The sequence below is a fragment of the Scomber scombrus genome, chromosome 1 (genome assembly GCF_963691925.1).
Source record: "Scomber scombrus chromosome 1, fScoSco1.1, whole genome shotgun sequence".
Classification (NCBI taxonomy): domain Eukaryota; kingdom Metazoa; phylum Chordata; class Actinopteri; order Scombriformes; family Scombridae; genus Scomber; species Scomber scombrus.
Genome location: NC_084970.1, coordinates 24,977,889 through 25,004,754, shown reverse-complemented (window position 1 = coordinate 25,004,754; position 26,866 = coordinate 24,977,889). Strand labels below are relative to the sequence as shown.

Below are 26,866 nucleotides of genomic sequence, written 5' to 3'. Positions count from 1 at the left end.
TTTACTGCTACATTACCAACAGAAACCAAGGTCAGTAAGACTGCAACCTTTTCTTTTTTTCATAATGAATCTATTCATTTTTCAGCACAAATAATGAGTCAGAAATGAGTCAATTCTGAGTAACTGGAGAACTGTGCAATCCAGTAATGTGTTACACATCCTAACTTATTATCTATTCATTCAACTGTATAATTACCTGAAGTGGAGTAAATCAAGTACTTTTTAGTTTTTGTGTAATCTTTGAAATTTTTGCAAACAAGCAGTGGATGCATCATGTTTTACTTGATAAACTGCTTAAACAATTATGAAATTTTAATCTAATAATGCTTTCAAGTATAAGTCAGCGAGAGCTGAAAGAAATGTACAGTGCATGATAGGGAGGGAGGGGAAAAAAAGGCTATCAAAGCATATGTAAAAGAGTGTGGTTAATGTTTCAAATTACACCCGAAACTCACACACATACACACAGATGCACACACACACAAATGCCCGGCTGTCTGTGGACAGAGGACAGATGGCCATGGAGTGGCTCTGGTCCAGGAAGTGACGACGTTCTGTATCATTATAATCTGCTCCATAGTATCCTCCCTACTGCTGTGCTGGACAACATGTTTCACCCACTGAGAGCAGACACTGGAACAGCTCTTCTGCTGCTCTGTCACACATACTCTTAGAGAGGTGCTGTGGCAACAAACTAACTTGCGTTGTAAGTGCTCTTACATTTAACCCTTAGAAAGCTGGAAGTAAAAGGTATTTTTGCAGCCAGCAGCAAGGATATTTCACAACAGTTTCCTTAATGTAGCAAAGAAACACACACAAGGACAATATAAATGCACAGCAGCAGTGTGCTCCATAACACATCCACTCAGCTCTTAAAAAAACAGTCTTGAATTGCTCACAGGAGTTATTTCTCTCAGTCAATCTGTTTAACTAACTGACACACAGACACATGCACAAGGCTGCAAAGCACTGATTTTGATTCACTGTTCAGCCTGTTTGTTGTTTTCAGCAAGAGCTCACCCTGAAAACTGCACAGCAACATCTTTACTCTTTCTGCACCAGAGTTTCTATCTTTAAATATCACAGTATCAAAAGTTGTGATAACATCGTAATTGTGTGTGCTGTAATCACAAATTGAACTAAGCTTTTCATTGAGAGGTTAAAGCCTGAAAAAAAATCTAGGCTGTACTGCCATGGGGCCCAGCCACACAATGTTAATTAATTTCATTTATAGCATCTACAAGGTTGTTGTTCATGTGATTACAAAGGGAACGACTGGGAGCAGAAACATGTCTGTCGTGATGATGGTGCTGATAAATTCATTGGATTTTCTTTTGTGTTGCTGCTTTGAGGGAATATGTCTAATATGTATTTGGTAGAACAAGTCTGGCAGGTTGTTTTTCCTTGTCTTTGCAGTTAACTCACCGGTGTGAAAACATACACTCTGGATGATGTAGGTTACTAGTGTGTTTACAGCAAGCAAGTCTGTGTTCATGTATAAACTGTAAACATGAACTATGTAAACTAATCAAACCGCCTAGCCTCACTGTCTGAGCTCTATTACACACAAATGATGCATTAAAACAAACATTCAAATTAATCAAAAACAAAAAATGTAATAAAATAATAATGTTTTCACAAAGTACTTGGCAGTGGATGAAACTCTAACAACATGGTTGAAGAGTGATTAACTTTAAATCGCCATGACACTGAACTAATCCTCATACTCAGTACAATGTTTTTTAATGGGCCTTGTATAACATTTCCACAGCAGTTAATGGTTTTGTGTGTTTTTTCAATGTCTAATATGAGTGAGCACACACATGGATTAATACTCTGTAATGTTCTCATTACAGAGCAGTGTGAGGAGAGAGGATTGGGCAGCCGTGAGCATTTAGGGGCAGCAGCCTTTACTGGAAGGTGCAAAGAAAAGCACTCTCAATGGGGTTTAACACCATTTTTCTAGATGAGAAGTCCAATCACGCTATGATGAGAGGTTGTAATGGTGCTTAGAGTGAAATAAGACATATTTTTACTCATTGCTTCCATAAACATGCCATAATTATTCACTGCAGCTACCAGGGTGAAGGGATAATGTCAGAGATTTATAGCCCAAGTGGTAAGAGTCTGAGATATTCATCAATCCTCTCCAACACTGTGGTGCCACAGTGCTTGAGATAGGCTTCACTGGCTGAAAGAGGATCAGGGGGTGAGCCGCCATGCAGGCGGGCTGAGGTTTAGAGGTGGAAATCACACCCCACAGCCTGTCCAGCCCAATATCATACACACTCAGCACAAGAGGAAGGACACAAGAATGGACATTACCCTTCATGAACCACAATCATAACAATAGAATTTAATAAAACTTCGTGTATTAAAGAAAATAGACTAATCCCTTTAAATCTTCCATAATGAGAGAGAAGAAATCCTAAGACTGTGATATTTCCCCTCCCTTCACCCCACAAGATTTTAGGCTTTCCACAGGATTCCGCGGGCTTAGCCGCAAATCGCCTCACTGCTGTGCGATACCGCCATATCCTCTAAGAATGGGGTGAACACATGATCTGGCACATGTGTATGGGCAGAAACACACACACACACACACACACACTCACACACACAGAAATCTTATTTGACTTTGAGTGATGCATCCAGGAGAAGTCCAGATTGCTGATGGTTCTCATTTTCCCCACCAGGAAAGTAGCTGGTGATGTTGCCATGAATCAGACTATCAGCCCAGCCAGGGACAGGCCATGGAAAGCTGAGAAGATGAGGAGCAGCAAAAGATGAAAGGCTAAGAGACAAATCCTCTCTGTCCAATGACTCGCACAAACAGTGAGAAGAAACATGAGCATCCAGCTGCTGTTTTCAGATGTTGCTTGTTTTTCTAAGCCATGCTACAAACTTTTGGATGGATTCTTCAAGGTAGTCTGAGATTAAAAAATGACAGATACTTCATAAAGGGAAACTAAAATGTACCCTAATCTTAAAATACATGTTTGCTGATGAAAGAGCAAACAAGCAGCCAGTGAGATGGTAGGCTAAGAGGGCCTCTGTAACACATTGAGTCTTGTTCATACTGCGATGAGAGAGTTGACTGGAATGACGCACATGCATGTCCGTACTGGAACAATGGGTGTAAACACACTGTGATGGCCTCAATTAATCATGTTTAAACAGACAGATGTGATAGCATCACACGAAACGATGACTCCCCCATATGCTACCTGTTTAAAGTAATGTTTGCAAACTGACTAATTACAATGCCTTCAATTGAAGCTTCGCTCTCAACAGATGTTTGTCCATTAACCTGCGGAACAATTACTTTAACATCATGTGAAGAATAACACATTAATTTATAAAAGTTGTAAAATGGTTTTTACTGATAAAGAGATAATTTGGGAAAACACTCATGGCTCAGATGCAAAGTTTATAAATCTGAATGACTGCGAAAGGCGTGATCTATTTTACAGATTTCATGTGAGTCAAATATTATACATTAACAATACCCTCTCTAAATCTTATTAGAGGTTTCACAGAAGCTTTATAGCACCAACTTGTGAGATATAAGAAAAAAAAATAGAGGTTGTAATTTTAGCTTTGAAAAATGTCTCGCTGTGATGATTATTGGAATAAAATATTATTTTTTCATTCATTTTTCAAGTGTAAATCGATGAGAATTTTTTGTGCTGACTTGTTGTTGTCACTGATTATGTATACATTTACTAAGCACTTGGGGTTATTTACACATTACTGCAATAAAACCTCTTAATCTATATGAATAAAATTGAGTTGAATTGATCACATAGCCAAAGGGCAGGAAAGGTGTGAATATCATATATTATCAAAATCTAATATACTGAATGAGAAGTCCAGTCACGCTATGATGAGAGCCTATTAATGACAACATTTTTGTCTTCTAGTGTCAATGATCCAGTTTTTAAAAACCCTCAAAGGGGCAATAACTTTTGTTTTTTGAAAATGTTCATCTGAAGAATAAATGTCTAAATGTCATTTTCCTTCCATGGGACATTTTTGTGTCACATTGTGGCTGTTCTGTGGCTCAGTGAGACATCTCCTCTTTGGATCCAATGCCCACTGGAAGTGTTTCAGAAGAAGTGTGTCTTCAAGCAGCCTGTCATCAGCAAGATTTTGTGTTGCTTTGTTCATTTGTTTTTGGCCTTCAGTTCTGCTCTGTCCAACCTGGATGTTTATTTCTCTCTCTCTTGCTCTTGATTCAACTAGAAACTTCACTTTATATATAACAGTTTACCTCTAAAAGGGAACCCCTGTAACAATGACTGTATAAATTCATACCTTAGACTGCGATAAACCATCGTCAGCAGTTTTTTAACAATATCCCTTTTCAGTTGCTACAAAACATAATTGTTTTTTGGATATGTACAGTATTTCAAAGTGACAAAAATATCACAAAATATTTCATGCACTAAAATTAAAATATAGACAGGTGGGTGCATATTTTACATTTACAAATCCTCTCTGTCCGATGACTCGCACAAACAGCTATGATTGGTCTGACATAATAAAAACACTTGATATGTCATACTGAAAACTTTTAAGATGAAAATATAAATATTTACATATACAATATATGTATCAAAAATTGCAACCACGATTTTAATTGTACATGAGTGCACTATTTGTAAACCAGTCAATATTTAATTCATAACAGACCAAGTTTGCATTTTGAATACAAATTAAAGAAGCATTCAAATTAGAGATGTAATACACATCTACCCACCCCATGAAAAACCTGTCTGCATTTATCTTTCCATGAAATATGAATGATATTGAATGGAATGCCCTTTTCTATCAGTCAGATAAAGGTTTATTGAAGGCCAGAGTGAGCAGGATAGAGGTTGCCATGGCTACAAGTGTAAAAAGGGCATCTGATCTGACTAGTCAATTAATCTTGGAATTGCATTGCATTTTTTATCAAAGGTTCACTCATTATTCAAAATTAATTGCTGCAAATAAAAGGAAAAAGGAAAGACAGAGTGAGGGGGCTTGAGACACTTTGCAAAAGTACAGTAATGATGTCTTAAGATTAAGACTGCCACAGGGGAAGATGGGTGAATATTTGAAGTGGATTAAAGTCTGAATATTTAGTTTGTTTGGTCTCTGTGTGAATTGGTAGAGAAGACCTATTATTCAACAAAAAAAAAAAAACATACACTGACTTAATTTTCTCAGGATTTTAGAGATTATTAAATTTAAAGTCATAAGCTCTTCTTTCTTTTCTGAAACACAATTGAGACTCAAAAACCCATTACACAAAATTGTTTTAAAATACATATTGTGGTGATTGTTTTAGAATATAATAGTACAAAACAATTAAACTGAGTAGCAATTCTGAGCATTCACACATAACAAATTATAAACAATTATAAATAGAAAAGAGATCAAACTACTGTAGCTAAATCCCTCTGTATAAAGCAAAGAATCTCTCTGTCTGTATGTTTGTCCTTCGTGTATCTCTTGAACCGTTCATCTGATCAACTCCACACTTGGTGGGTGCATTTGCTGAGGAACAAAGGGAGTGCAGTGTTGAATTTGGTGCAATTTAGACACGTGATACCTTTAATATTAATAAACTTTGTATGAACCAGCAATCAGTGAACTGCTCCGCTCTGCACAGGGGCAGGGAGGAGCAATAACATATGAAACAATATGATAAAAAAATAAATATTATTAGCAGCTGAAATATTGCATTTCAGGATATTGCACATTTCTTAAATTGAAGTGGCCCTGTGTACAAGTGGTGCAGTTAGGAATTTATAAGTGGAATAAAGACATCTGTGCATTATTCCATACATGTGACTGTAAGTATTGTAGTGCCAAAGGTCCAAGTCAGTCAGCATCAGTGTGTGTCACTGTTCAATTCTCGTATGGCTGTGGGGTTCAAGCTGTTCTGAAGTCTGCTTGTCATGATTTGATGGACCTGAAGCATCTACCAAAGGTCAAACAGATGATGTCCAGGGTGTGGCGGGTCTTTCAATGTACTTGCTACTCTACAGAGGGTGTGAAAGCTTGAAGCAGCTGATGATCTTTTGGGTGGTATTGGGCCGTTTTCCTGCGGCGACATAGCCGCCAGCCACTCTAATCAATGCCATGTTTCATAAGTGGCCCAGAAGCGGCTGTCCATTCTGCTAAACATACTGTATGTACCTTGTCTATTTTTTATGGAAGCTGCATCAGGCTGCACAGAGCATATGGAGCTGCACAGGCAGTCAGACACAGGAACAGCATTGAGCATCTGGTCAATTTTCAAAATAAATTTATTGAAATAGCTCAATAAGTAACTAATGGATGGATTGTTGTGACATTTGATACAGTCATTCCTGGTCCCCACAAGATGACTTGTAATAACTTTGATCCACTGAATGTCATCTGATACCATTATCAAAATTTCAGTTTTCAATTGGGTTATGATTACATTTTTGCAAAACTAATGACACTCTTATCAGCCTCAGTTGAACTTCATGAAGCCTATTGCTAAAGAGGAAATGATAGCATGCTAATATGCTAAGCTAAGATGGTGAGCATGGTAAACGAAATAAGCTGTGAACATCAACATGCTAGCACTGTAATCGTGAACGTATTTGCGTAATGATGCTAGCATTTTTGCATAGGTCAAAGCACTGCTGTGGCAAAGTACAGCCCCACAGAGATGCTAGCATGGCTGTAGGCTCTTAGTCTTTTTTTAAGATATCCCCCTTAGCCTGATAATATAGATATAGATAATGTGCTTTAGGAACATCTATTTAAAATCCTGTGATGTAAACATGCATCCAAATTCAAAGATCTCACTGCTATCCTCAGCATTAAAAAATACTACCACCAACAGAGAAAGCTTGTATCACATAAATATAAAGTAGAAGTATATAACAATATAGTGCCAACATCATCATTTATTTGTGTACAGTTTATACAATATGTCTGTGTGCGCCTTCACAACATTGAGTGTGTATGTGCCAAGCGTTTGCTTTTGTGAGAGCAATTGACAAAGCATGACATTTCCCTTATTTAAGCTATTCACAAGCTGAGGGATATGTGGGGGTGGGGATTTCTATCACCCTGCCACAAATAACACAGAAAAGTCAATTTCATCGCCTTCTACTGCGCTGTCATAGGAACACATCTCATGCTGTCTCCCCTCACTGTATCCCCACTGTCCTTGTAGTACCCCCCTGCTCATATCTCCCTTTAAAATAGGGCGGGAGGCAGTTTGATTATCACACTCCAATCGCAGCTAATTAGGATAGGTCAGCTGGTACAGTCAAACAGTATCTGTCTGTCAACACTCCTCATCCTCCTCTTCCATCATGCCTCTCTCTCCATTTCCTCTAACAGCCCTATCAGTGGGTAACATCTCCCTACACCACTGCTGTCTGTCTGTTCGTGATAGCGACTATGGCAGTCATCTCCACAGAGGCGAGCGATGCACTGCCAGCCACTCCGCCGGAGCCAGACAAGCCCATATCAACGTCTGCTGCAGGCGCCTTTGAGCATCAATTAATCGCCGATTAAAATTGGCAAAAAATGCATTTGATATACTTAAGCTTAATTAATACATTGCTACAAATTTTGCAAGGCTAATTAATCAATTTGAGACTGGTCCCTGGTGTGGAGATGTCCAGATTATGTTGTCTGGAATAAAACTATACTGAACATCACAAATACGATGAATTAGAACCATGGAATAGGGAGTTTAATGTTTGTTCTACCATTGCCTATCAAGGATGGAGAAATCGGAAAACAAAAAAAGAGACTCCCTCAAGGCCACAACCTGACTAAATGAAGGCTAAGAACTGAAACAGGGCTGGGGATTGATTTGGACTTGAACTACATGCTTTTTGCACTTGTAGTTCTGTTTATACTGAGCCAGTGAATGAGGCCGCAGTGTCCTGGCAGGCAAGCAGAGAGAGCTACACGAGAGTAATTGGGAGGGCTATGCTTGGAGAGGAACAGAGGACTTAAGATGGGATGAAGGAGAGAATGAGGGGGGGGCTAGGGAGAGACCTATGAAGTAGATGTTAAGTGCTGAGATGTGAGGAAAATAAGCATGCAGTATAATGACCCCAGGGACAGTGACCAATGACAAGCTCTCTTTCTTTTTTCCCATCCGATTACAGACATACCTGTGTGCTTGGACACATGTGCACACAGGGAGTTTAATTTAAAGCCACAGTGATGGTGATATCTGAATAAAGAACAGCACATTAGATCATATTCCTTTTGATAGTTCATGTTACAGTTTCCTTTCCATTTTTTGTATTATGCCTCATTAATTAGCCATGAAATTACTATAATATATTACCTGTACATGAGTGGGTCTGCTTGAAAAAACAGCAGATGGGACTACTCTTGAGCTTAACAGGCACAAGGTGACATCTTGCAATTCATCTTAAACAGCAGAAGGACCTAAAACATAAAGGTAGGCCTTTGGAACATTGTAGTTATAAAGGCTGAAGATCACATCATAAAATTGTTTTCTTTTGTAAATATTAACTTAAAGTAAAGCATAATTTCACAGCATTCAACTGGTGTCTTAATAAAGATGCACTGGAACACTGTCAGAGACATGCTCACTACCCCTCTCTTCATCACTGCTCTTGCACCATGCCTTGGCCTCCTGCCCCTGCCCTCCCCCACAGCTAAACTAAGCCCTCATGTTATTGGCTAAACACAGCCAGCTGCAGCCAGTTAACTGTCTAATCTCACATCAATCGATTTCCCCAAACAAGGAGAAGAGGAGAAGTGGAACGAAAGTCGCAGAGTGGGGGTGAAAATACAGTAGAGGGTGAGAATAAATGGGAGGGCAGCAAAGAGTAAGAAGCAGGCAAAGGCAGGTTACGGCCTTCAACAGAGTTTTCTGTGCTAAAGGGCTGGTGAGCGTGTGTGTCTGTTGATATATGAGTGTGACAATCTCTTGTTCAAGACCGACAATCAAAAGGATACTAATTGAAGACAACACAGAGACAGTTGGACAGACAGACTGGTTTACGCTAGCAAGCAGTAGCAGCACACATTCACCAACAATACTGCACAGATTTTACTAACTGACTACACTAGCGCTGTCTAACACACTCTAAGCTCCGTTTGTCATGTGTGTTCTGTGTATAAATGTGATTCTTTCAGTTCCCTCATGGACAATTAAATGGGAACATTTTCAAAATGAGAAACATATGGAGCTTTTTAATTGGCCAATTTCTCTTGCCTACGTGTGTGGCTTTTTTCATTCTAAAAACCAGTGAAAAGGAAAAAAATGCTATCTAGTCAGACATGCATATTGCAGAACAGAGTGTTGCACAAATTGTCATTGTCCTTCCACAAGGAGTAAAACAGCCCTTCTGTTCCTTGGATTGATAGCACCATTACAGAGAATCCATGTTCAGTCTATACCACTGTACTTCTGGATCCAGTCAGTAAGATACATACTTCATGATGTAGAGACTTTAGTAAATTTCTGTGGGAATATCTGTTTTGCCAAGCAGGTAATGGCCTTCACTGAGGTACATGACTGGTTGAAGCTACAATGAGCATTTACCATACCTCCCGTGCCATTACTTCTATCTATACCTATGTAAAATCCTGGCTTTCTTGCCTCCCCTGACCCTGTACTAATCATGCAAGGTGGCTAGGGTGAGGAGGACTGCAACAACTCACATCAGGGGAGTTATTGTTCTACACATGTCATGTGTAATCTGCCCGACCCACAGTGCTTAGAATAATTATTCATATTTAATCACCACACTACGAGGCTACATCGCCTGCCGCTCACTAAGTCATTTTCCATGTTCCATTATCAAAGTTTCAGAGACGGGTGCTCAGGGAAAGGGGACTAAATGGAGAAGCTGAAGTAGTTGGGCTTATAAAAACATAATGGGCTTGTCTGCTTTGATAAACTGAGGACGTGTATAGGATGCACACTCACTTACACCCTCAAATACACACACAGACGTACACACACCACACACACATTAAATGAGAAAAGTGCAGAGAACAAAGTAGGGGAGAATAAAGTAGCCACGTATAAGTTCCGATTGTGAGCGCTCAGGCAAGTCGGAAGCTTTATTGTTAATACAAATAACTGCGGCACAGAGAGCGGACTGATAGTCATTTTGTTCAAGTGTGTTTGGCTCGCCTGGAATGTTTCATTTCTCACGCAGTCAAATTTGCCAATGAGGACTCACCTTGCTCCAAAGGTGGTGGTTTAACGCCTGTAGCCTTTAACTTGAGGGCTTCCTTTGCAGACATATCACAGCAGGAACCTTTGTTGGTGTCCTGGTCACTGTCAGCCTGGTCGCTGTCACCATGACCACTGTCTCTGAGGCTTGCTCGCTCTGGGTCTTTGAATGTCGAACTACTAGACAAATAAACAAAGAAAAAAAAGAAAGAGCATTAGCACAGTCTGGCTGACTGGGAATTTGTCAAAGCTTTTTTTTTTCTTTTAGCCTGAGTGGAAGTTTAAAGACAGAATGAAACATTGATGAGTACCTTTGAATGCTTAAATAAAACAAGAAAATTATAATAATAGGATTTACGATGCAATAAAATGCTCCTAAAAATACTGCACTAACAGCTACAGTCTGCTAATGGAGAATGGAGAGATGAGACTAAAAAATGTGAGGACTTTGTATGTGATTGTATTTTATGTAATATGCTGTTAGTGACCACTTTTAAACCTATTAATTGTATACAAGCAATGTTTCCGTGACTCACAATTAATTGTCAGTATAGCTCCTGTGTTGGGACTATTGGAGAAAATAAAACAAAGGTCTGAGATGTAGTGATGGTTATAGATCCCAACTCTTACCTTTGAACAAACTGTTGTCTGCTACCCATATAATTAGGCTCGTTGGGGAAATTGTCAGTCTGTGGAAGAGAGAGAGAGAAAATGTATGTACTGTGCTTTGCAGAAACAAGTCCTGCTGTGAAACAAGATCTCCTGGTGACATATGATTAATTATGCAGACAAAAACCAGGTAGAGAACAGAGTAAGGGCATACAAGATAATTGTTATGTGAGCTCTGATTAATACAGGTTTGAGCATTTCATTTACCACATAAAGCAGGCTAATTAGCCATTTAAGAGTAAACTACAGCTGAACATCATATCTGGCACACATCATATAATCAATAACTGCTAGGACAATAGCGCTTGACGAGCATAGAAAACTCTGCAGTTTCTGTGTCAGCTTACCATCTACTCTCTAAATTGAAACACCATGTGTGCAGAAATTAAAATGCAATTTGCCAGTTCCTGTAACAACATCTCTGTGAGAGACTGTTGACACTCTGAGCCTGAACACAGTTTTCCCACATTTTCACACAGAGAGAAAAAAAATGTTTGTGAAGAACTGGGGCGTACATGTGTTAAACCATTTGATGTTTATTTGATATGGGGCAATCTGATCATACACAGGGGGCTTCATGCTTTGTGGATCAATATCATAACCACAAAATACATGCTTGTACACACTCAGCCCAACATGCACACAGACACACTCAAAGCAAACGCCTACATACACAGTCATACAGAGAATTAGATCTGAAGGGATTGACCACATACAGTACAAGAGTGATACAAACTGTATCCTGCAAAAACTGTAAAAAATAAAATAAAATAAAAAAAATAACATCAATGCTCAATAAGGGATGCAGCAGTGCATTACAGACTGGATCAATGACATTGGCTCTGAAAGTACTTTCTCTCTCATTCTGTCTCTCTCTGTTGTTAATTATATCAAAGAACGGTATATGAGGGTTTTTAATCATGTCGATTGAGATAAAAGGTCACTGGAATTGTAGAGTGTGTCGTAGCATTTATAGAAATACCTGTCACCCTTACTAATAGTGAAAACAACTATTCATAAGCTATAAAATATATAGACTTCACTGTCGTTCATGAAGAATAAAGGAAGGAAGAAACTAATATGTTTATATTTATTTCAAATTATTACAGGAATATCTCAGAGGAGAGTTAAGAAGCATGGAAACAAATGCCTGCAAGAGAAATGGCTTTCATATCATTGTAGTAACACAAACAATTACCCTATGTAGCGCACAACTCTCTGTCTTGAATTGATAGCAGTAAAATGTCATGTTTAGTGAGTAATGTCTCCGTGTGCCAGGCTTTTTCACATGCACAGCTTGACTCACAGTCGATAGAGTATTTCAATGTCATCCGTGCTCTGCGGTGGCTCAGTATGAAAAGGGTGTGTGAAGGTCAGACAGGCCACCTCAGTACTTTGACCTTCCATGCTTTTTCCAACACCTTTATCTCTACCTAAACACTCTATTCCACCTCAACCTTCGCCAAGATTAAAAGAAAATACCCAAAGAATATATCAAAGGCTTGAATCTGACCACGAAGTAAGAGGAGAATGAATGTTTGAAATCATTTGGCATTGAAGTGATAACAGCCTGAGTTTTTCCAAAAAAATAGGGGAGATGGAAGTCTTTATACTGATGTGCCCCTTCTGTACTTTTATGATCAGGGACTCATCCTTGAACATACTTTTCAATCAACTCAGCATTGTTGGTGCTGAATCTGATCAGTATGAAAGGACATGAATGGGAAATGGTTTTCCTTGACTGTTGTAAGTTTGAATGCACTTTTCTCACCTGTGTGTGCACGTAGAACAAATATCCAAATGATATCCTTGTATGCAAAACAATTTTCCTTTGTTATAATAGACTAGACATGTTGATATTCTGTCACCTGATGTATAGTTTACCATAGTATATAGTGTATAGTGACATAAACTTAGATAACAATAGTCTACTATATGCCTACTGAATGTCGAAAATAAATGCATGTCACATATAAAGTAGCACCTGCTCTCCATCCCTCCACTACCTACTCCCCCTATAAGCCAATAAAAAGCACATTACTCCACTTCATAGAAACCTCTTTCCTGCCGATTAGAGTCCAGGCTGATCTTAAGCCTCCATCTCTTCCTGTCTGTCTATACTGTCCAGCCCTTTCACTACAATGGGCCACTTTCCAATTAATGGATCGATAACAGCCAGCATGGGCTGCTTTGTACTTAGTCAGTGCAAGCCCACAATGAATACAGGATAATTTGAGGGGGGAATAATATATATTATATAGATGTCCAGTAGTTTTATTATTATTAGACACTGTATTATACAGTTTATAGATTCATAAAGCATGATAGTATCGTTGAGTATTTCATGTTGCATGCTTGCATTACTTGCCTTTTAATTTCTCCTTGTGGGACTTATGGAACTGAACAGAACTGAACCAAGTTAAGCTGCACTGAACTGACATTAGTTGATTCTTTGAACTTAAAGGTCCGGAGAAGCACTAAACCTATAGAATACAAGATAAATCCAGCAGTCCTGGGTCACTGTATTTTGTGTGGATATCAACACAGGTTACTTTGGTTTTGGCGTGTTGTTGAATTGTACTGAATGATGTGTTGTATCTAGTCCATGCAGCAAGGCCACAAAGGTCAGACTGATACTGAGTACAGTGAGGCTGAGTAAGTGTAAAAAGCTGCACTCTATTCCGTATTCCCAGTGAGGCCCTAAGACTGCCCGAGCAGACAGCAGGCCGATTGAGACAAATGGGACGAGCATATTGGAGTGCTATTCTACTCTCAGGTCTTGTTGGTGCATTTTGGGGCAATGTTTATTTCTGTAGGGCCTATGTGTAGCTGTATGGGTGTGTGTCTATGTGTGTTTGATATCTAAGGTATGGGTGGTGAACGAGGACAAATTGCAGCTTCTCTTTCACACATCATTGGACAGCTCTCTTTTATTCACAGGAACAAGAGTACACCCCCTCCTTCGATCTATCCCGCAAGGTATGATACATGCATTTGTCCTTTACTGTCTTCCAAAAACACATAGTGCTCTCTGTGTGTGTGTGTGTGCGTGTTAGTCTTTCTATCTTTGAGAGAACCACTTTCAGTTGAAAACCAGCTTTATGAGGGCATTTCTGTGTTGGAAGGACATTTTTACCGGTGCTCACTACTTTTAAGGACTTGGTTTTAAGGTTAAGGTTAAAATTGTGTTCAAGTTCAGTTTAGGCTTACTGTACTAATGCAGATATCTGTAGGTAACAGGACAAGATTTTAGTACCGGAAGCTTTCTGGTTTCTGTTTGTGGTCTGTTTGTAGTCTGAATAGTATTGACCAATCACGTTTGAGCAGGCTTTGGTTGCATGCTAGTAAACAGTCTGTGTGGAGAGCAAAAGACGCAGATCGTATACCACTTCCTAAGCAAATTTTCTGATTTTTTCTGGAGACATGAGAAACTGCAACGCTGATGGTGGAAGGATAAACATGAGAAACATTATAAAATTAATACCATTGTATAAAATAAATTTAAATATTACCATGCACATATCATATCTGATGAGTTCATTTGCAAAAAGGGATCAAAGTCATTCTTACAATGAACAAACACCTATTTGAATGATAATCCCTGGAGTGCACACAAAAAATATGCTCTGTAATTAGTAAACCATATTTGCATGTTATGAAATCTATTCTTATAAATAATAAAGTGAACCGTAGGGCAAATTACGTTTAAATTAAAGCCTGAATCACAGATAAAAGTGCATAGTTTCATATATTGTTATCATAGGCTATATTGTATATTTTATGTTTATTTTCCAGGCTTTTAGTTTGATTTATCTGTATGTTTTAAATGTGTTTTATGTTCATTGTAAAGCAGCTTGCAATTTGTTTTGAGAGGTGCTATACAAATAAAGTTATTACTATTATCACATGTTCATTGCACATAACTGTCAATGAGATAATGGTCATTTACAATCAAATGGGTGGGTATAAGAAGGCATGCTATCAACATGCTTAATGACGCACAAATGGATGATATGACACTGTTGGAAGATGTGGCAAATGGAAGACTAGTCGAGAGAATTTTCATAGACCAGCAAGATTTATTGGCCAATAATGATGAATAGCTTATGAGCCGGTTCCGTTTTCCTCAAACTGTTCTATTGGATCTCTGTGTTATAGCACCCACAGAAACCAAGCCATGGCAGACCAACTTCAAGTCGTAACAACAAAAGGATTTCTGGCAACCAACACTTTTCTGAGGGAATTGGCTGACAGGTCAGGGATATATCTTAGCCAACTTTTAGCCATGTTATGCCAGATATGTAAGGAGGTATAATAGGTTTGTCACATCTGTACATACATTTTCCTTACATGCTGGGTGAACAGGCAAATAAAAAAAGCACAGTCTGCAGCAATGTCCAGTTTCCCAAAAATAATCAATTGCCTGGGTCACCCAATGACTAATTCATATTGGGAAACAGCAGTGTTGGGTGCAGACTTAAGGTTGGAGAGGAGAGGAACTACAATGTGTGCCACAGCGAGGCATGCACTGTTGTGGAGCACACCATTGGGCTTTTGAAAGGCAGATGGCCTTGCCTCAATGCCACAGGCAGAAAACTTTCATACAAGCCTGAAAAGGTGTGCCAAATTGTGAGAGCGTGTGCTGTGCTTCATAATGTGGCACAGCAAGGAATGTGACTTTACCCCCTGATGTTGTTGATCGTGTTAGCCCCGACCACGACCCCTATCCCAAAGCATTTGAGGCAAACACTGCTGCTTTGCACCAGCGTGTGGATGTGATGTGTTGCTTAAAAAAAAAAAAAAAACACATAGGATATCCGGAAACAAACAGTGCTATTTATTAATTGTTTCATTGTACAGCGCACATCACATAACACATTTTTTATTTCCTTTTACTCCTTGGCAACCTTGTTGATGGAGCTGATTGTGTCCCTTGGCATATGTAGGACTGCATCTGTGAGGACAAGGCCGCTGCTGGAGGGTTGAAATGTACAACGTGCAGCAGAGATGCTGGGTGCACACAGCTGCTCAGCTGCAGCAGCACTGACTCCACTGGAACCAACAGCGTCTAAAGGAAGTTAAAAATTACTTAATTGTCTTTGTGAATAAAATCTCAATTATTTGTGTGCATAAATGTGTAAAAACAACCTGAATGCATTAGGTTTTCTCTCTTTTTAAACAAGGGAATACAAATTACATACCTGGGTGCATCTTGCATATCTGTGTCCACTCCGCCTCCATCACTTACTCCACTCAGGAGGGTTTCCCCGATAATTCCTGGCAGTTCCAAATCAAAGGAGTTGAGCTCCAGTTTCCCCTTTTCCCTGCGCGTGGCACAAACACTCTGCCTGTGTAACGGCACTATTTGGCTTCCACTTTTGTTTATTATTTAACTCCTTTTTTTTATTTCTGAGATGGTCCAACCTTTTTAGCCAGCAACATTCACAATGTCCGCCACATCCTGCCACTGTAACGCCTTATTGTAATGCCCACAATGTGTCCATCAAACATTTTTTTTCTTGCCTCAACTTCCCCACTTTAGGCGATTTTAGGCTGTGTGAATTTTTTTTTTTTTTTTTAGCTTTTCTATCGACGTTTGGTATGATTGTCTTCATGCTGTCTGTATGAATGAATATTAATTCTGAGTTTTTCCCTATTAAGGCAACTATGGGCATTACTAAGATGGGACATGAAGCTTTCACAGGTGCACCACATTTCAAGTTGCATGTGATGTATAAAGGCAACCAGCATAAGACATCCATGCACACGTTGTGTTTGTCTTTCTGTGTTTAGTTCCTCATATGCATACTTTTGAAGTGAATCCTCCACACAGTTTCATAAATGAAGCACCAGGACTGCAGTTATTAATTTGCTAAACTGTATTTCTATGTGTGTGTGTGTGTGTATGTGTGTGTGTGTGTGTGTGTGTGTGTGTGTGTGTGTGTGTGTGTGTGTGTGTGTGTGTGTGTGTGTGTGTTTAATGTTACCAAAGGAATTTTAGTTTATTCCTCTTGGAAAACTGTCAAAATAACTCAGCAAAATGGCTCACCAAATGGAAAGAGGGTGTAAGGATAAAACAGAGATTTTAAGGTTAGAGGAAGGAAAACGTGCTGGTGAAGGAGACGCAGCAAAAGTGAGAAGGAGTAAAGGAGTAAAAGGAGAGTAAAATGCCAACATGAGAGGATGATAAAGGAAGCAAGAACAAAAGGGGCGGAGACACCAGACAATAATTAGACTGCATTGATTACCTAGTGGCTGAGGAGTAATTGTAAGTGATCAAATCAAATTAGCTGCTCCTATACATCTTCCTGGAGATAGCAGACCAATCAATCAATTGGCTTAAGTGAACTTAAAGCCATCACAGTCTACTGCCTGCTAAATATCTTCCACTATCTTCCAAATAATCTAGAAGGGGGGCAGTCCAGAAGAATTTCTGACGAGTAAGGAAGTGCCACTGATGCCGGTAAATAGAGACCACAAATATTTCAAACACATCGAGTGTTTATCAATACTGATGGAAACTGATAATTATTCTGGACAGTACTCAATCATAAGGGAGACTTTGAAATAAGATATCTTGAAGCAGGGTTTAGTTATTTAGGTAACATATAATTGTTTAGATACTGTTTATGTAGTGTAGGCATAATATACTGTATATGCTAATAATATGTAATTAATAGGATTTTATAATGTGTTCCTCATGGTAAAGGAGAAAGAAGTTGATGTCTGGAAAAAGAATGCTGCCGCTAGACATTTATCTAATTACTTTGTCTTCCACCAAAAATGAACTTGCATCTTTACTCCATATTTCTTTTGAAAATTGTCCCGCAAAACAACATATTGTAAAACAGGTAAAAAGTGCAACTTGTGCACCAATACTTCCAGCAAATTATTTCTGAAGTATGTTTACTAAAGTATAACAAACTAAAATGAAATATGAGCTCTGTAGAAGAAAAATGGTTTGTGAAATATTCCAATACTGGCTGCAATTCTTTAACATCAGCACCATTCAAACACAATTGTGTATGTTCTTGTATAATTCCAATGTGGCCCTGTGAGCTGTACTGTAGAAAAAGGTACAAAATAGTAGTTAAATTGGCATCTCCCAGGTGTGAACAAGTGAAACTGTATGACACAAGGCTGAAATCGAGCGTGCATGCTCAGCAAACCTCAAGATAAACTTATAACTTGACCTTATAAATAAAAAAGCTGTAGACTCCATTTTTGTGCAGAGAATTGCCACTAAGGGAGCATTCACACCTTGCCTGTTGGGTTATTCATCTGAACCACACAGTTTATAGTCCCCTCAGTTCTGCTAGTTTGGGCTGGAGATCTTACAGTAAAGCTATAAGATCTGTTTTTTACATTTTGACAGGTGGACCATGAGCCAGTGTTTAGTGTTACTGTTTTCAAAATAATAAAAAAAGTAAAAGCAATATACCTTTTGTTTCCCCAGCTTTACTGAAAATATACTGATCCCTGACCACAAAACTATAGCACTTATTCATCTGTAGTTACATCACTCATTACCAGAAAATGTTGAGATGTGGAATGCATCATCTCCCGTTGCTTGGTATCTAAGTGGTATAAAGTCCAGTTACAGTCCAGACCACGGCACACGTTAAATAAAGCCTTGCAGCAGGGTTTTTGCAGAATGTTCTCCTACTGTGAGTCACTTGAATTAACAACTGTATGTTGATTTTTCCTTTTTAACACATTAGTTTGTCACGGCTACCGTAAGAGTCACACAAATGAGTAAGCTGTTGTTTGAAATGAGGTGGTGTAAACCCTAAATGGGCAATAATGATATATTTTTCTGGCAGGGTTTTAAGTAGAGAAGACTAAAGACTATACATTACGTGACATCACTTGTGCTAGAAATTACAGGACAACTCATGAAATAGTACTATGATGATATTTTGTGAAACATTACATTCAGCGCATTGCTAAAAGCCTTCTGTTTAATGTATGGATATGTGACACTGAATGCTCCAAGGAATATTTCAGAAATGTCTGCAACAGAAAGGAAATACCTTCCCATGCCTCAGTGAAGCATGAGAAAGTACGAAATTAGTGCCAGTGTAACAATAACATATGACTGGAGACTGCATCAGAATATATCGATTATTTGTCCCAGCCCTAGTGATCAGTCAGTTAAAGTATCCATCTTGCTGACAGTCTCTCCTCTCTTCCCCGTCTTTAATTGTCCTGAACTCCACTTCAGTCCCACAAATCTAACATGACTCAAGCTGAATAAAGTCGCCCACATCTGCAGGTGTTCGATTTACCACTGCAATGAAATTTTATGGCTGTTTTTTTTGGTATTTTTTTAATAGAACTACTGTTAGGTAACTGTATCATGAAGTTGCTGGTCTAATATGAAGCTGGTGACTCAGGCAGCTCTAATCCAACTCAATAGTCTCATCCTGTTAATCATGGTTTTCCATCATTTATAATATAACTATAACTTTTTTATTTTTTTTTATTTTTCTGTTGAGTTCAGGTTCATTTGGTGTGTATAAGGTTATACCAGGATTTTCTTTATTCATTAAATGGGCTTAAGTATTGCTTTGCAGGCTTTTTATATTTACACAATTGAATAAACAGCATGACCTCTTTCCCTATATATTCACTGCTTACCAGCAAAGACACAATCTTCATAATTAATATGCAACCACTCATATTGATTGCCTATTATTTTGGTTGACCATACAGTGTCATTAAAGGGGGCTATTAGGATTCCAGTGGTAATGCATCAAGTTGTGTTTAGTGGCACGGCTCCGTTTTATCGTCCTCAATCTCTACTAAATGGTGAGAAAACTGCTTGCAAATGAAAGAGTTGACTTGTTATTCTAACCACACACTGAAATCATCCATAGGTGAAGAGCAAAGCAGAAGTAGGGCTGAGGTGGCCATGCTTGCCTTTCTTCATCAAGAAAGACGATACAAAATCACAGCTTCAAAGCTGATTACCTTCAACCTGCACGGTTACTGCTACTTTATTATTCCTTTTGAGGAAGAGCCATAGCAAGCATAGATGTAATTTTCTTTTCTGTCTACAAATGAATACTTTGGACACATTTGGAGCTCCCCTGTGTACAAGCAGGATAGCAGTGTTTGCCTTTAAGAGTAACGTCTATGAAAGAGTCCATCATTTTGCTCTTTTATTTGTTTTTTTGTTTTCTAAGAGCTGCTTTTGTAAAGCACCTTCATTGTTTGTAATACTGTCTGTCAATCAATTTTGGGGACTAAATTACTTTTAAAAGAACATGAAACGAAAACTCTAAGGGATAAACAGTGCCACGAGTCTGAGAGATGGTCAACAAAGTGCTGTTAAACTCTATTCTTATGACTGTCATTATCATCTTGAGAATCAACTCACGTAAACCATAATAAAATGCAAACCTCCTAAGAGAGTGTGTATCCTTGAACTTGTTCCTTCTCTTTCTCTCTCTCCAACTTGCACATACAAAATATTACAGGTAGCCTATTTTATGATGCATGGAAAATCAAATGATGGGCTCAACTAAATCCTGCATAAACACAATGGCTCAGACGGATCGTCTTAATAAGCATATAGTAATACTGAATAATCTGTTTACCAGAAATTACAAAAAAAATATAATAATGTGTTTTTTAAACTCCTATGCATGTAATTGATTTATTAATGGGTTGATTAATCTATTATTGAATGAATCATCCTTATCTAACTGAGAGGACAACATTACCCATAAACTGCTGTGATGTTGACCAACATCCCCTCGGGTAAAGATTACAATAAGCTGCCACATCCAAAACACAGAAGTGAGGCTCCACACCATGGCGATCTGTCAAAATGTTTTTCTCCTAAAGAAAATAAATAAAACCAATTTGACTGTGACCTATTTTACAATTGACCCATAGTTTGAAATCAAATTAAGATGAGTTTTGGTCAAGAAATCTGCACCTTTGTAACAGAATAAGGCTAACTGTTTTCATGAAATTCTTGCTCAATATGTACAACCAGATGGAGAGAACATGCACATTATCTACTGATAATATATCACAATAAATAAATAATATATTCTTGATACCCAGTAGTTATATAAACAATGGGGATGTGATTGCTGGTGGCCTCATAAGCTTCATCTTAACTACCCATGTCACTACTGTGAATACATATTGAAGAATATTGAGCCACAAGTACAATGTCTATAATCTGATTCATGCCTTGATTTTTATACCATTGAGGATTTTTATATCCTAACATGTTTTTTTATTAAAAAAGCATGGAGAAAACATTATTGAGTGTCTGCTCACCAGCTGCTGGTACATTTGTCTTTAGGCAAGCTGAGTGTGAGGATCACTACAATACTATGTGATTGGGATTTTCAACCAGCAAAATTAATTCATATTTCATAAGGGTGGCATTGGCAAATTCCTATAACAAGCTTCAAACTAAATTCAAATTGAGTGAATTCATATCACTGACCCCGGGGTTCTGAAACTGAGAGAGAAGCCATAATTCTCCCCTACCAGACGGGGAATTGGTGTGTGCATATGTAAGGGTGTGTATGTGTGTGTGTGTGTGTGTGTGTGTGTGTGTGTGTGTGTGTGTTTGGGTGTGGTCCCAGTGAAGGCATACACTCGTTAGTTAGTAAGTTATTTAGTGAAGCAAATAAACTGAACTGGCTTTCATGATGACACTCAAAAAAAGCCATATTAAAACAACCTGGCATACCATTCATTTTGACCAGCTCTATGGTGGAACACAACACACATGCATATTTAATGACATAAACACACAGGAATAAACTTGCAAACCGCAAACCATTATTATGAGGTGTAGTTGTACTTCTGTGCAGCGCAATATAATGAAGCAGTCTGCGCAAGTGTTCACCAGACCAAGAAGTCATTAAAATGGACCTGGACATGCAAAAATTCTTTCTATATCACAGTCCACAAGACAAAAACAGTCTGAGTATAACAGGTCATCTCTATTTTTCCAAAAAAAAGATAATAAGTAAGAAGTACTCCTCATTATAATGCTATTCATAATAGAATAACATGCCGTATTGAAATTATATTATGCCATATTACTGTATATATCTGCAGTTCCTACCAACATTATTGATCATTGACACAACACTGACAACAACTCAGTGGCAAATACAGTCTCTGCTGCCATCTCGGAAGCCAGCTCACAGCTTTTCTGCTCTGAAGAGGAGGGGCAACATAAGACAGTGTGTTTGTACTCCGATCAACACATCTGTGGCAGTTTAGCCCCAGGAGTAAATGATAAATGTAGCTTTTGGCATAGATATTTATTCCAACACACAAAAACCCATAGCGCAGCAATTTGCCAGCTCTCCTAAAATAGCAGTGCTGTTTTCCCTCACTACTTGAGACATTTTTTGTGGACACATTTAACCAGCTGGTCTGAGCGGGAACCAGTCTTATGATTATTGATAAAGGAAAATATGCAAACTTTGGGAAAAGTAAAAGAGGAGTGTGAGACTTAGGGCTTTACTTGTCGTTCAATTATTTATATGCCTTTGAATGAAAGAAAGCCTTAAAAAAAGGGCATGGGTTGCAGTGAGCGATCTTGGTGTGAGAGCTACTAATCATTCAGTACTTGCTCATCAATAGTTAGAACAGCTTTGCCGTTAACTGAAGACTTGAGTCAGCACTGACCTTGCTTCACCCTCATTAATCCAAAGCCAACTCAGCCCAAAAATCCAAAGCTGTTACAGAAGCAACAGACCTATCAAATTCTACATGCATGAATGAACGTAACCATACATAAGAACAAATGGGCACAGGTGCATACTTACTGCACAAGAAGCCCATAAATAGAAATTCACAGTTGATACAAACTTTAAAAAAAATCTATTTTATGGTGGTACATTTCTATCCAAAAATTGACCCGTTGGTTGTTCGACTGATGGCAATGTCAGTTCATGGTTTAATCTAAAATACACTGACAAAGTCAAAATAATTCATTACTTAATAATTTAGTAATTTCATTTCAGTAAAATATGCATTTATAATGCAACATTGAGTATACATTTTTAAAAAACATATTCTTCTGTTAGATCTATAATGTCTTTCCACTTTAGAGGAAATACAAACAATTAAAAAATACCACATAATGGCAAACATGGATTCATATGACAAGAACGGTTTTGGAATAATATATAAGTGCATGATCTTTGTTTACAGTAAATCAGCATTCAACTTTAAATCCTTCAGAAAGCGAGTGTTTAAAGCCTTGCAATCTAAAAATGAAATGTGCTAAAAGCACACATTTACAATACCTTTAAACTGATATCATTAAGCCCTCTTCTCTAGTGTTTGTATCAAATTTGACTGAACAAAGAAGCATTTTATGATTTGGTGTTGAAACAATCCATGCACAAAATGCGTTCTACTTTGCAGGTTAACAAGACAGAAGCTAAGAGCTCATGAACAAAAACATTAAAGAACAAAATTATTCCGTTTCAATTGATGGCGGAAGAGCCGTTCCAGGATGAAAGGATTTTAGATATTTCCCCAAAGCCCAGAACAGAGGCCAGACGCAGATATAAACACACAGAAACACAGAAAGCAAGCATGCATATGTCTAATGTACAAGTGCTCATACATGCATGTATTTTCATACACCTGGGTTCTTCCTCTCTCTCTCTCTCTCTCTCTCTCTCTTTCTCCACATATATAAATATATATACACGCACATGCACTCACACACACACATAAGAACAGCAGATGGACTATCGCGTGTTTCACTTCAAGGTGACCTATCTACTGTATATGTATCTGGTCAGTCAGGATGAGAATTCCAAGCAAAGGAGAGGAAAGACAGGCGGGATACTGTTCACCTGGGCAAAAATTGACAGAAAAGGCTTTAGCATAATACTCCGTTGTCAATGTGTTGGAGGGCAGTTCCTCTCAGTCTCTTTTAAGTCTGTCTATGGTGCATTAAGAATCTGTCAGACCAGCTTTAGCATTAATCAGCTAGCCCACAGAAGAAACAATCACACATAATCTCGAGCTCTAAACCCTGCTGACCTTCTCTTGAAATGCACAGATAAACTCCCCTTCAAACCTCAGTCATTTAAAGACACACACAGGCCCAGACTCCATGCCTGGTAATTTTTTACTCCCCACTCTCCCTCCCCTGTTGTCTATCTGATTGGTTCCTCCCACAGCAGCACCCATGTCTCTCCACCTGGGAGTACATCGACTCAGCATGTCAACATGACCTCAAAGAGGACACATTTCAGGCAATGTGTGTGGGGGCCGTTTTGCCCCATCAATCTGGGGAGAGGAGAGCAGAGTAGAGGAGAGGAGAGGAGAGGAGAGGAGAGGAGAGGAGAGGAGAGGAGAGGAGAGGAGAGGAGAGGAGAGGAGAGGAGAGGAGAGGAGAGGAGATGAGAGGAGAGGAGAAAAGATGAGTGGAAGAGATGAGGAGATGAGGATAAAGTAAAGAGAGAGGAGAAGGGCAGAATACACAAGTTCCATTCATCATCTCTGCAGTGTTGAGAGTGTATAAATAGCAAGATCTGCTCAGAGTTATCATTGAGCCAATGGTTCCATCGTGGTACTTCATTTATTAAGACTGTGTGCAGATCAATACGGCAGACATACACTCTGTACTGTTGACAAGATAATCTCATCATTATGAATTTGGCTTGGGTCGTCAGTAACATGAGCAATTGCACGGCTTATCTGAGATGACAAGAGCATAGAGAAAGAAAGGGAGCCTGAAAAGAAAGGGAGTCAGAGCAAGCGCGTGAAAGGGAAGAAATGGAAAGCAGGCGCTAGTTCTTTTTTTGCTTTTTTTTAACCAAACAATGCTCAGAGTGATAGATAATGAAATACAGTATTTCAGTACCAAACACAAGAAAAATCAATAAGAAACAGAGCAAACCAGCAATTGATCTGAATGTTAAAGGCCCCGAAAAGATTTCTCTCTAAGACATAAACCCAGTGAGGGGCCAATTGATCAGTGTAGTACAATAGAAAAAGATGAGACTGGCCAAATATACCATTTTGAATGCCATTAGCACTTGCCATCGCCACTGCTATCCTGAAGAGCAGGCACAGTCAACCGTTTGACGACAAATCTTATGTGCCCACCACTTAGTGGGCCTTTTGTTTAGGCAATAACATCTGAGAGTGCCGACTCATTCGCCTCTGTTGCCACAAACACATAAGAGCCACTGAAAAACGCAGTGGTTGTCAATTCGCTTCAGACACACACAGGGCTTTAGACATGGGAATCAGATTTCAAACTGTGCTACAAATATAGGCGGGAACAGAGGAGACAGTGGGATCTCTCCCATTCGGACCTTCTCAGACACAAAAAGCAAAGCAAATAGTAGTTTCCGTATTGGACTGTAATTGACTCAAGTGGTTGTATGAGGGAGAAGACGCTTGTTTTACAGACGTTTGTTTTGACATGTAGTTGGGTGAAATTACAGCAAATGAGATGGTATTCATGGTATATCCCTCCAATCAATTAATCACATTACTGATGAAGCTGAAGAAGTGCTGAACTGTGGAAGAGAAGGACAAGGAGAGGGATAAATCATTTCTCTTATACTAATGAGATAGAAGGTGAGAACAGATTCACATAACTCATTCTTTGAGCTGCGTGTTGTTTCTACAGCACGTGCCTAGGGGCACAGTGAAGGAAGATGTGGCAGGAATAAAAGCTCTCTCAGGTTGGACCAGTGCCAAGAAACGGCAGAGCAAGTTCCACTTTGTTTGACTTTGAAAGTGTTTGATTTACAGCAAGGAGACTGAGCTGCCAGCAGTTCAAAGAATACATCACCATGCCATGTATGCCGATGTAGCCTTCTGTGTGCTGTGCATCTCTGTGCACATTACTGTGGGGTCACTCCTAGCTATACCGATCTATTGCTGCATCTCCAGCACCCTGCTGCTGAAAACGTTAAGTCTAAAGACCCCAAGAGGGATCTAAAGGCCCTCAGGGGGCAGGCGGCCCCTACAGGGAAGCCCATTCCAATCTGGGAGAACCAGCGAGACTGGTGCTTCAGAGCACAGCTGGCGGTAGCACAGGTGCATGTGTGCGTGTGCATGTACACATACACACACACACACACACACACACACACACACACACACACACTCACACATATAGACACACACAGCAACTGAATCTTAGATTCCTCCATTGTGAGGTTATGTTTTGTTCTCTTGTTTTTTTGACCTCCGTAGATGTTAGGTTGGTTCTTTGTGCCTGAGCTGTTTGAGCACAATGACCACATCACCAAGGTAAATGCCTAAAAATCAACTGGGGGCTATTTTTTGGTCACATTTTTCTGTTTCCTCTATGAAATAGAATGTATTGTACTTTAAATAAAAAGAAAACAGTAAAAGGATTGTCGAGTACAAAACAACCAGATATATCTGGTGTAGGCGTGCACTTGCAGTGCAACAGAAATATGGGCAACTCAACATATGAGTATCAACAGGGTCAGGAAAACAAGACACACTGTCACACGAGAAAACATCCACAACAAATAGAAGTGACTGGCATCACAAGCAACAGCAGCCATGCTCTCTGTAGCCTTGTAATAACAGAATAGAAAAATAATTACTAAGTCTCATCGGTCTTGATCTGAAACTACTTAAAATGTCAATCTGCCTCTGGAAGGTAAACCAAGCTAAACAACCGCACTAGCTACTTAACAAAATGACATGACAAAATGACATGATATTTTCAATCTCCAGTGTTAGTGAATAAGGCAGAGTTCTGATGATCAAATTCCCTGCTACCACACACACTCACACACAGAGGCATGCATGCATGCACACAGATATAACACACAATAATTCAGGAATGAATGCTCACAGACTACCCACAGTCTTATTATCGTGCCCATGTCATCTCCAATAGTCTGTTTCCTATTGAATCACGCAAATTGGTTTAATGTGTCCGGCCAATCTGGGTATCACGGTGGTCAACTTGTGTTCTCATAT

General features: G+C 39.0%; 1 protein-coding gene across 2 annotated transcripts in view; it reads right to left on the bottom strand.

The window, feature by feature from the left end:
- The window catches only part of pcdh17 (protocadherin 17), a 58,466-nt gene that overhangs the window by 19,932 nt on the left and 11,668 nt on the right, over window positions 1-26,866 (bottom strand). The window contains exons 2-3 of one of the 2 annotated variants that reach the window (XM_062416041.1): window positions 10,841-10,899; window positions 10,218-10,390 (exon numbers count right to left, since the gene is read on the bottom strand). In XM_062416041.1, coding sequence (XP_062272025.1) covers window positions 10,218-10,390; window positions 10,841-10,899 — 232 coding nt within the window. The remainder of the gene's footprint in view (window positions 1-10,217; window positions 10,391-10,840; window positions 10,900-26,866) is intronic. The other variant, XM_062416050.1, reaches the window with a different exon arrangement.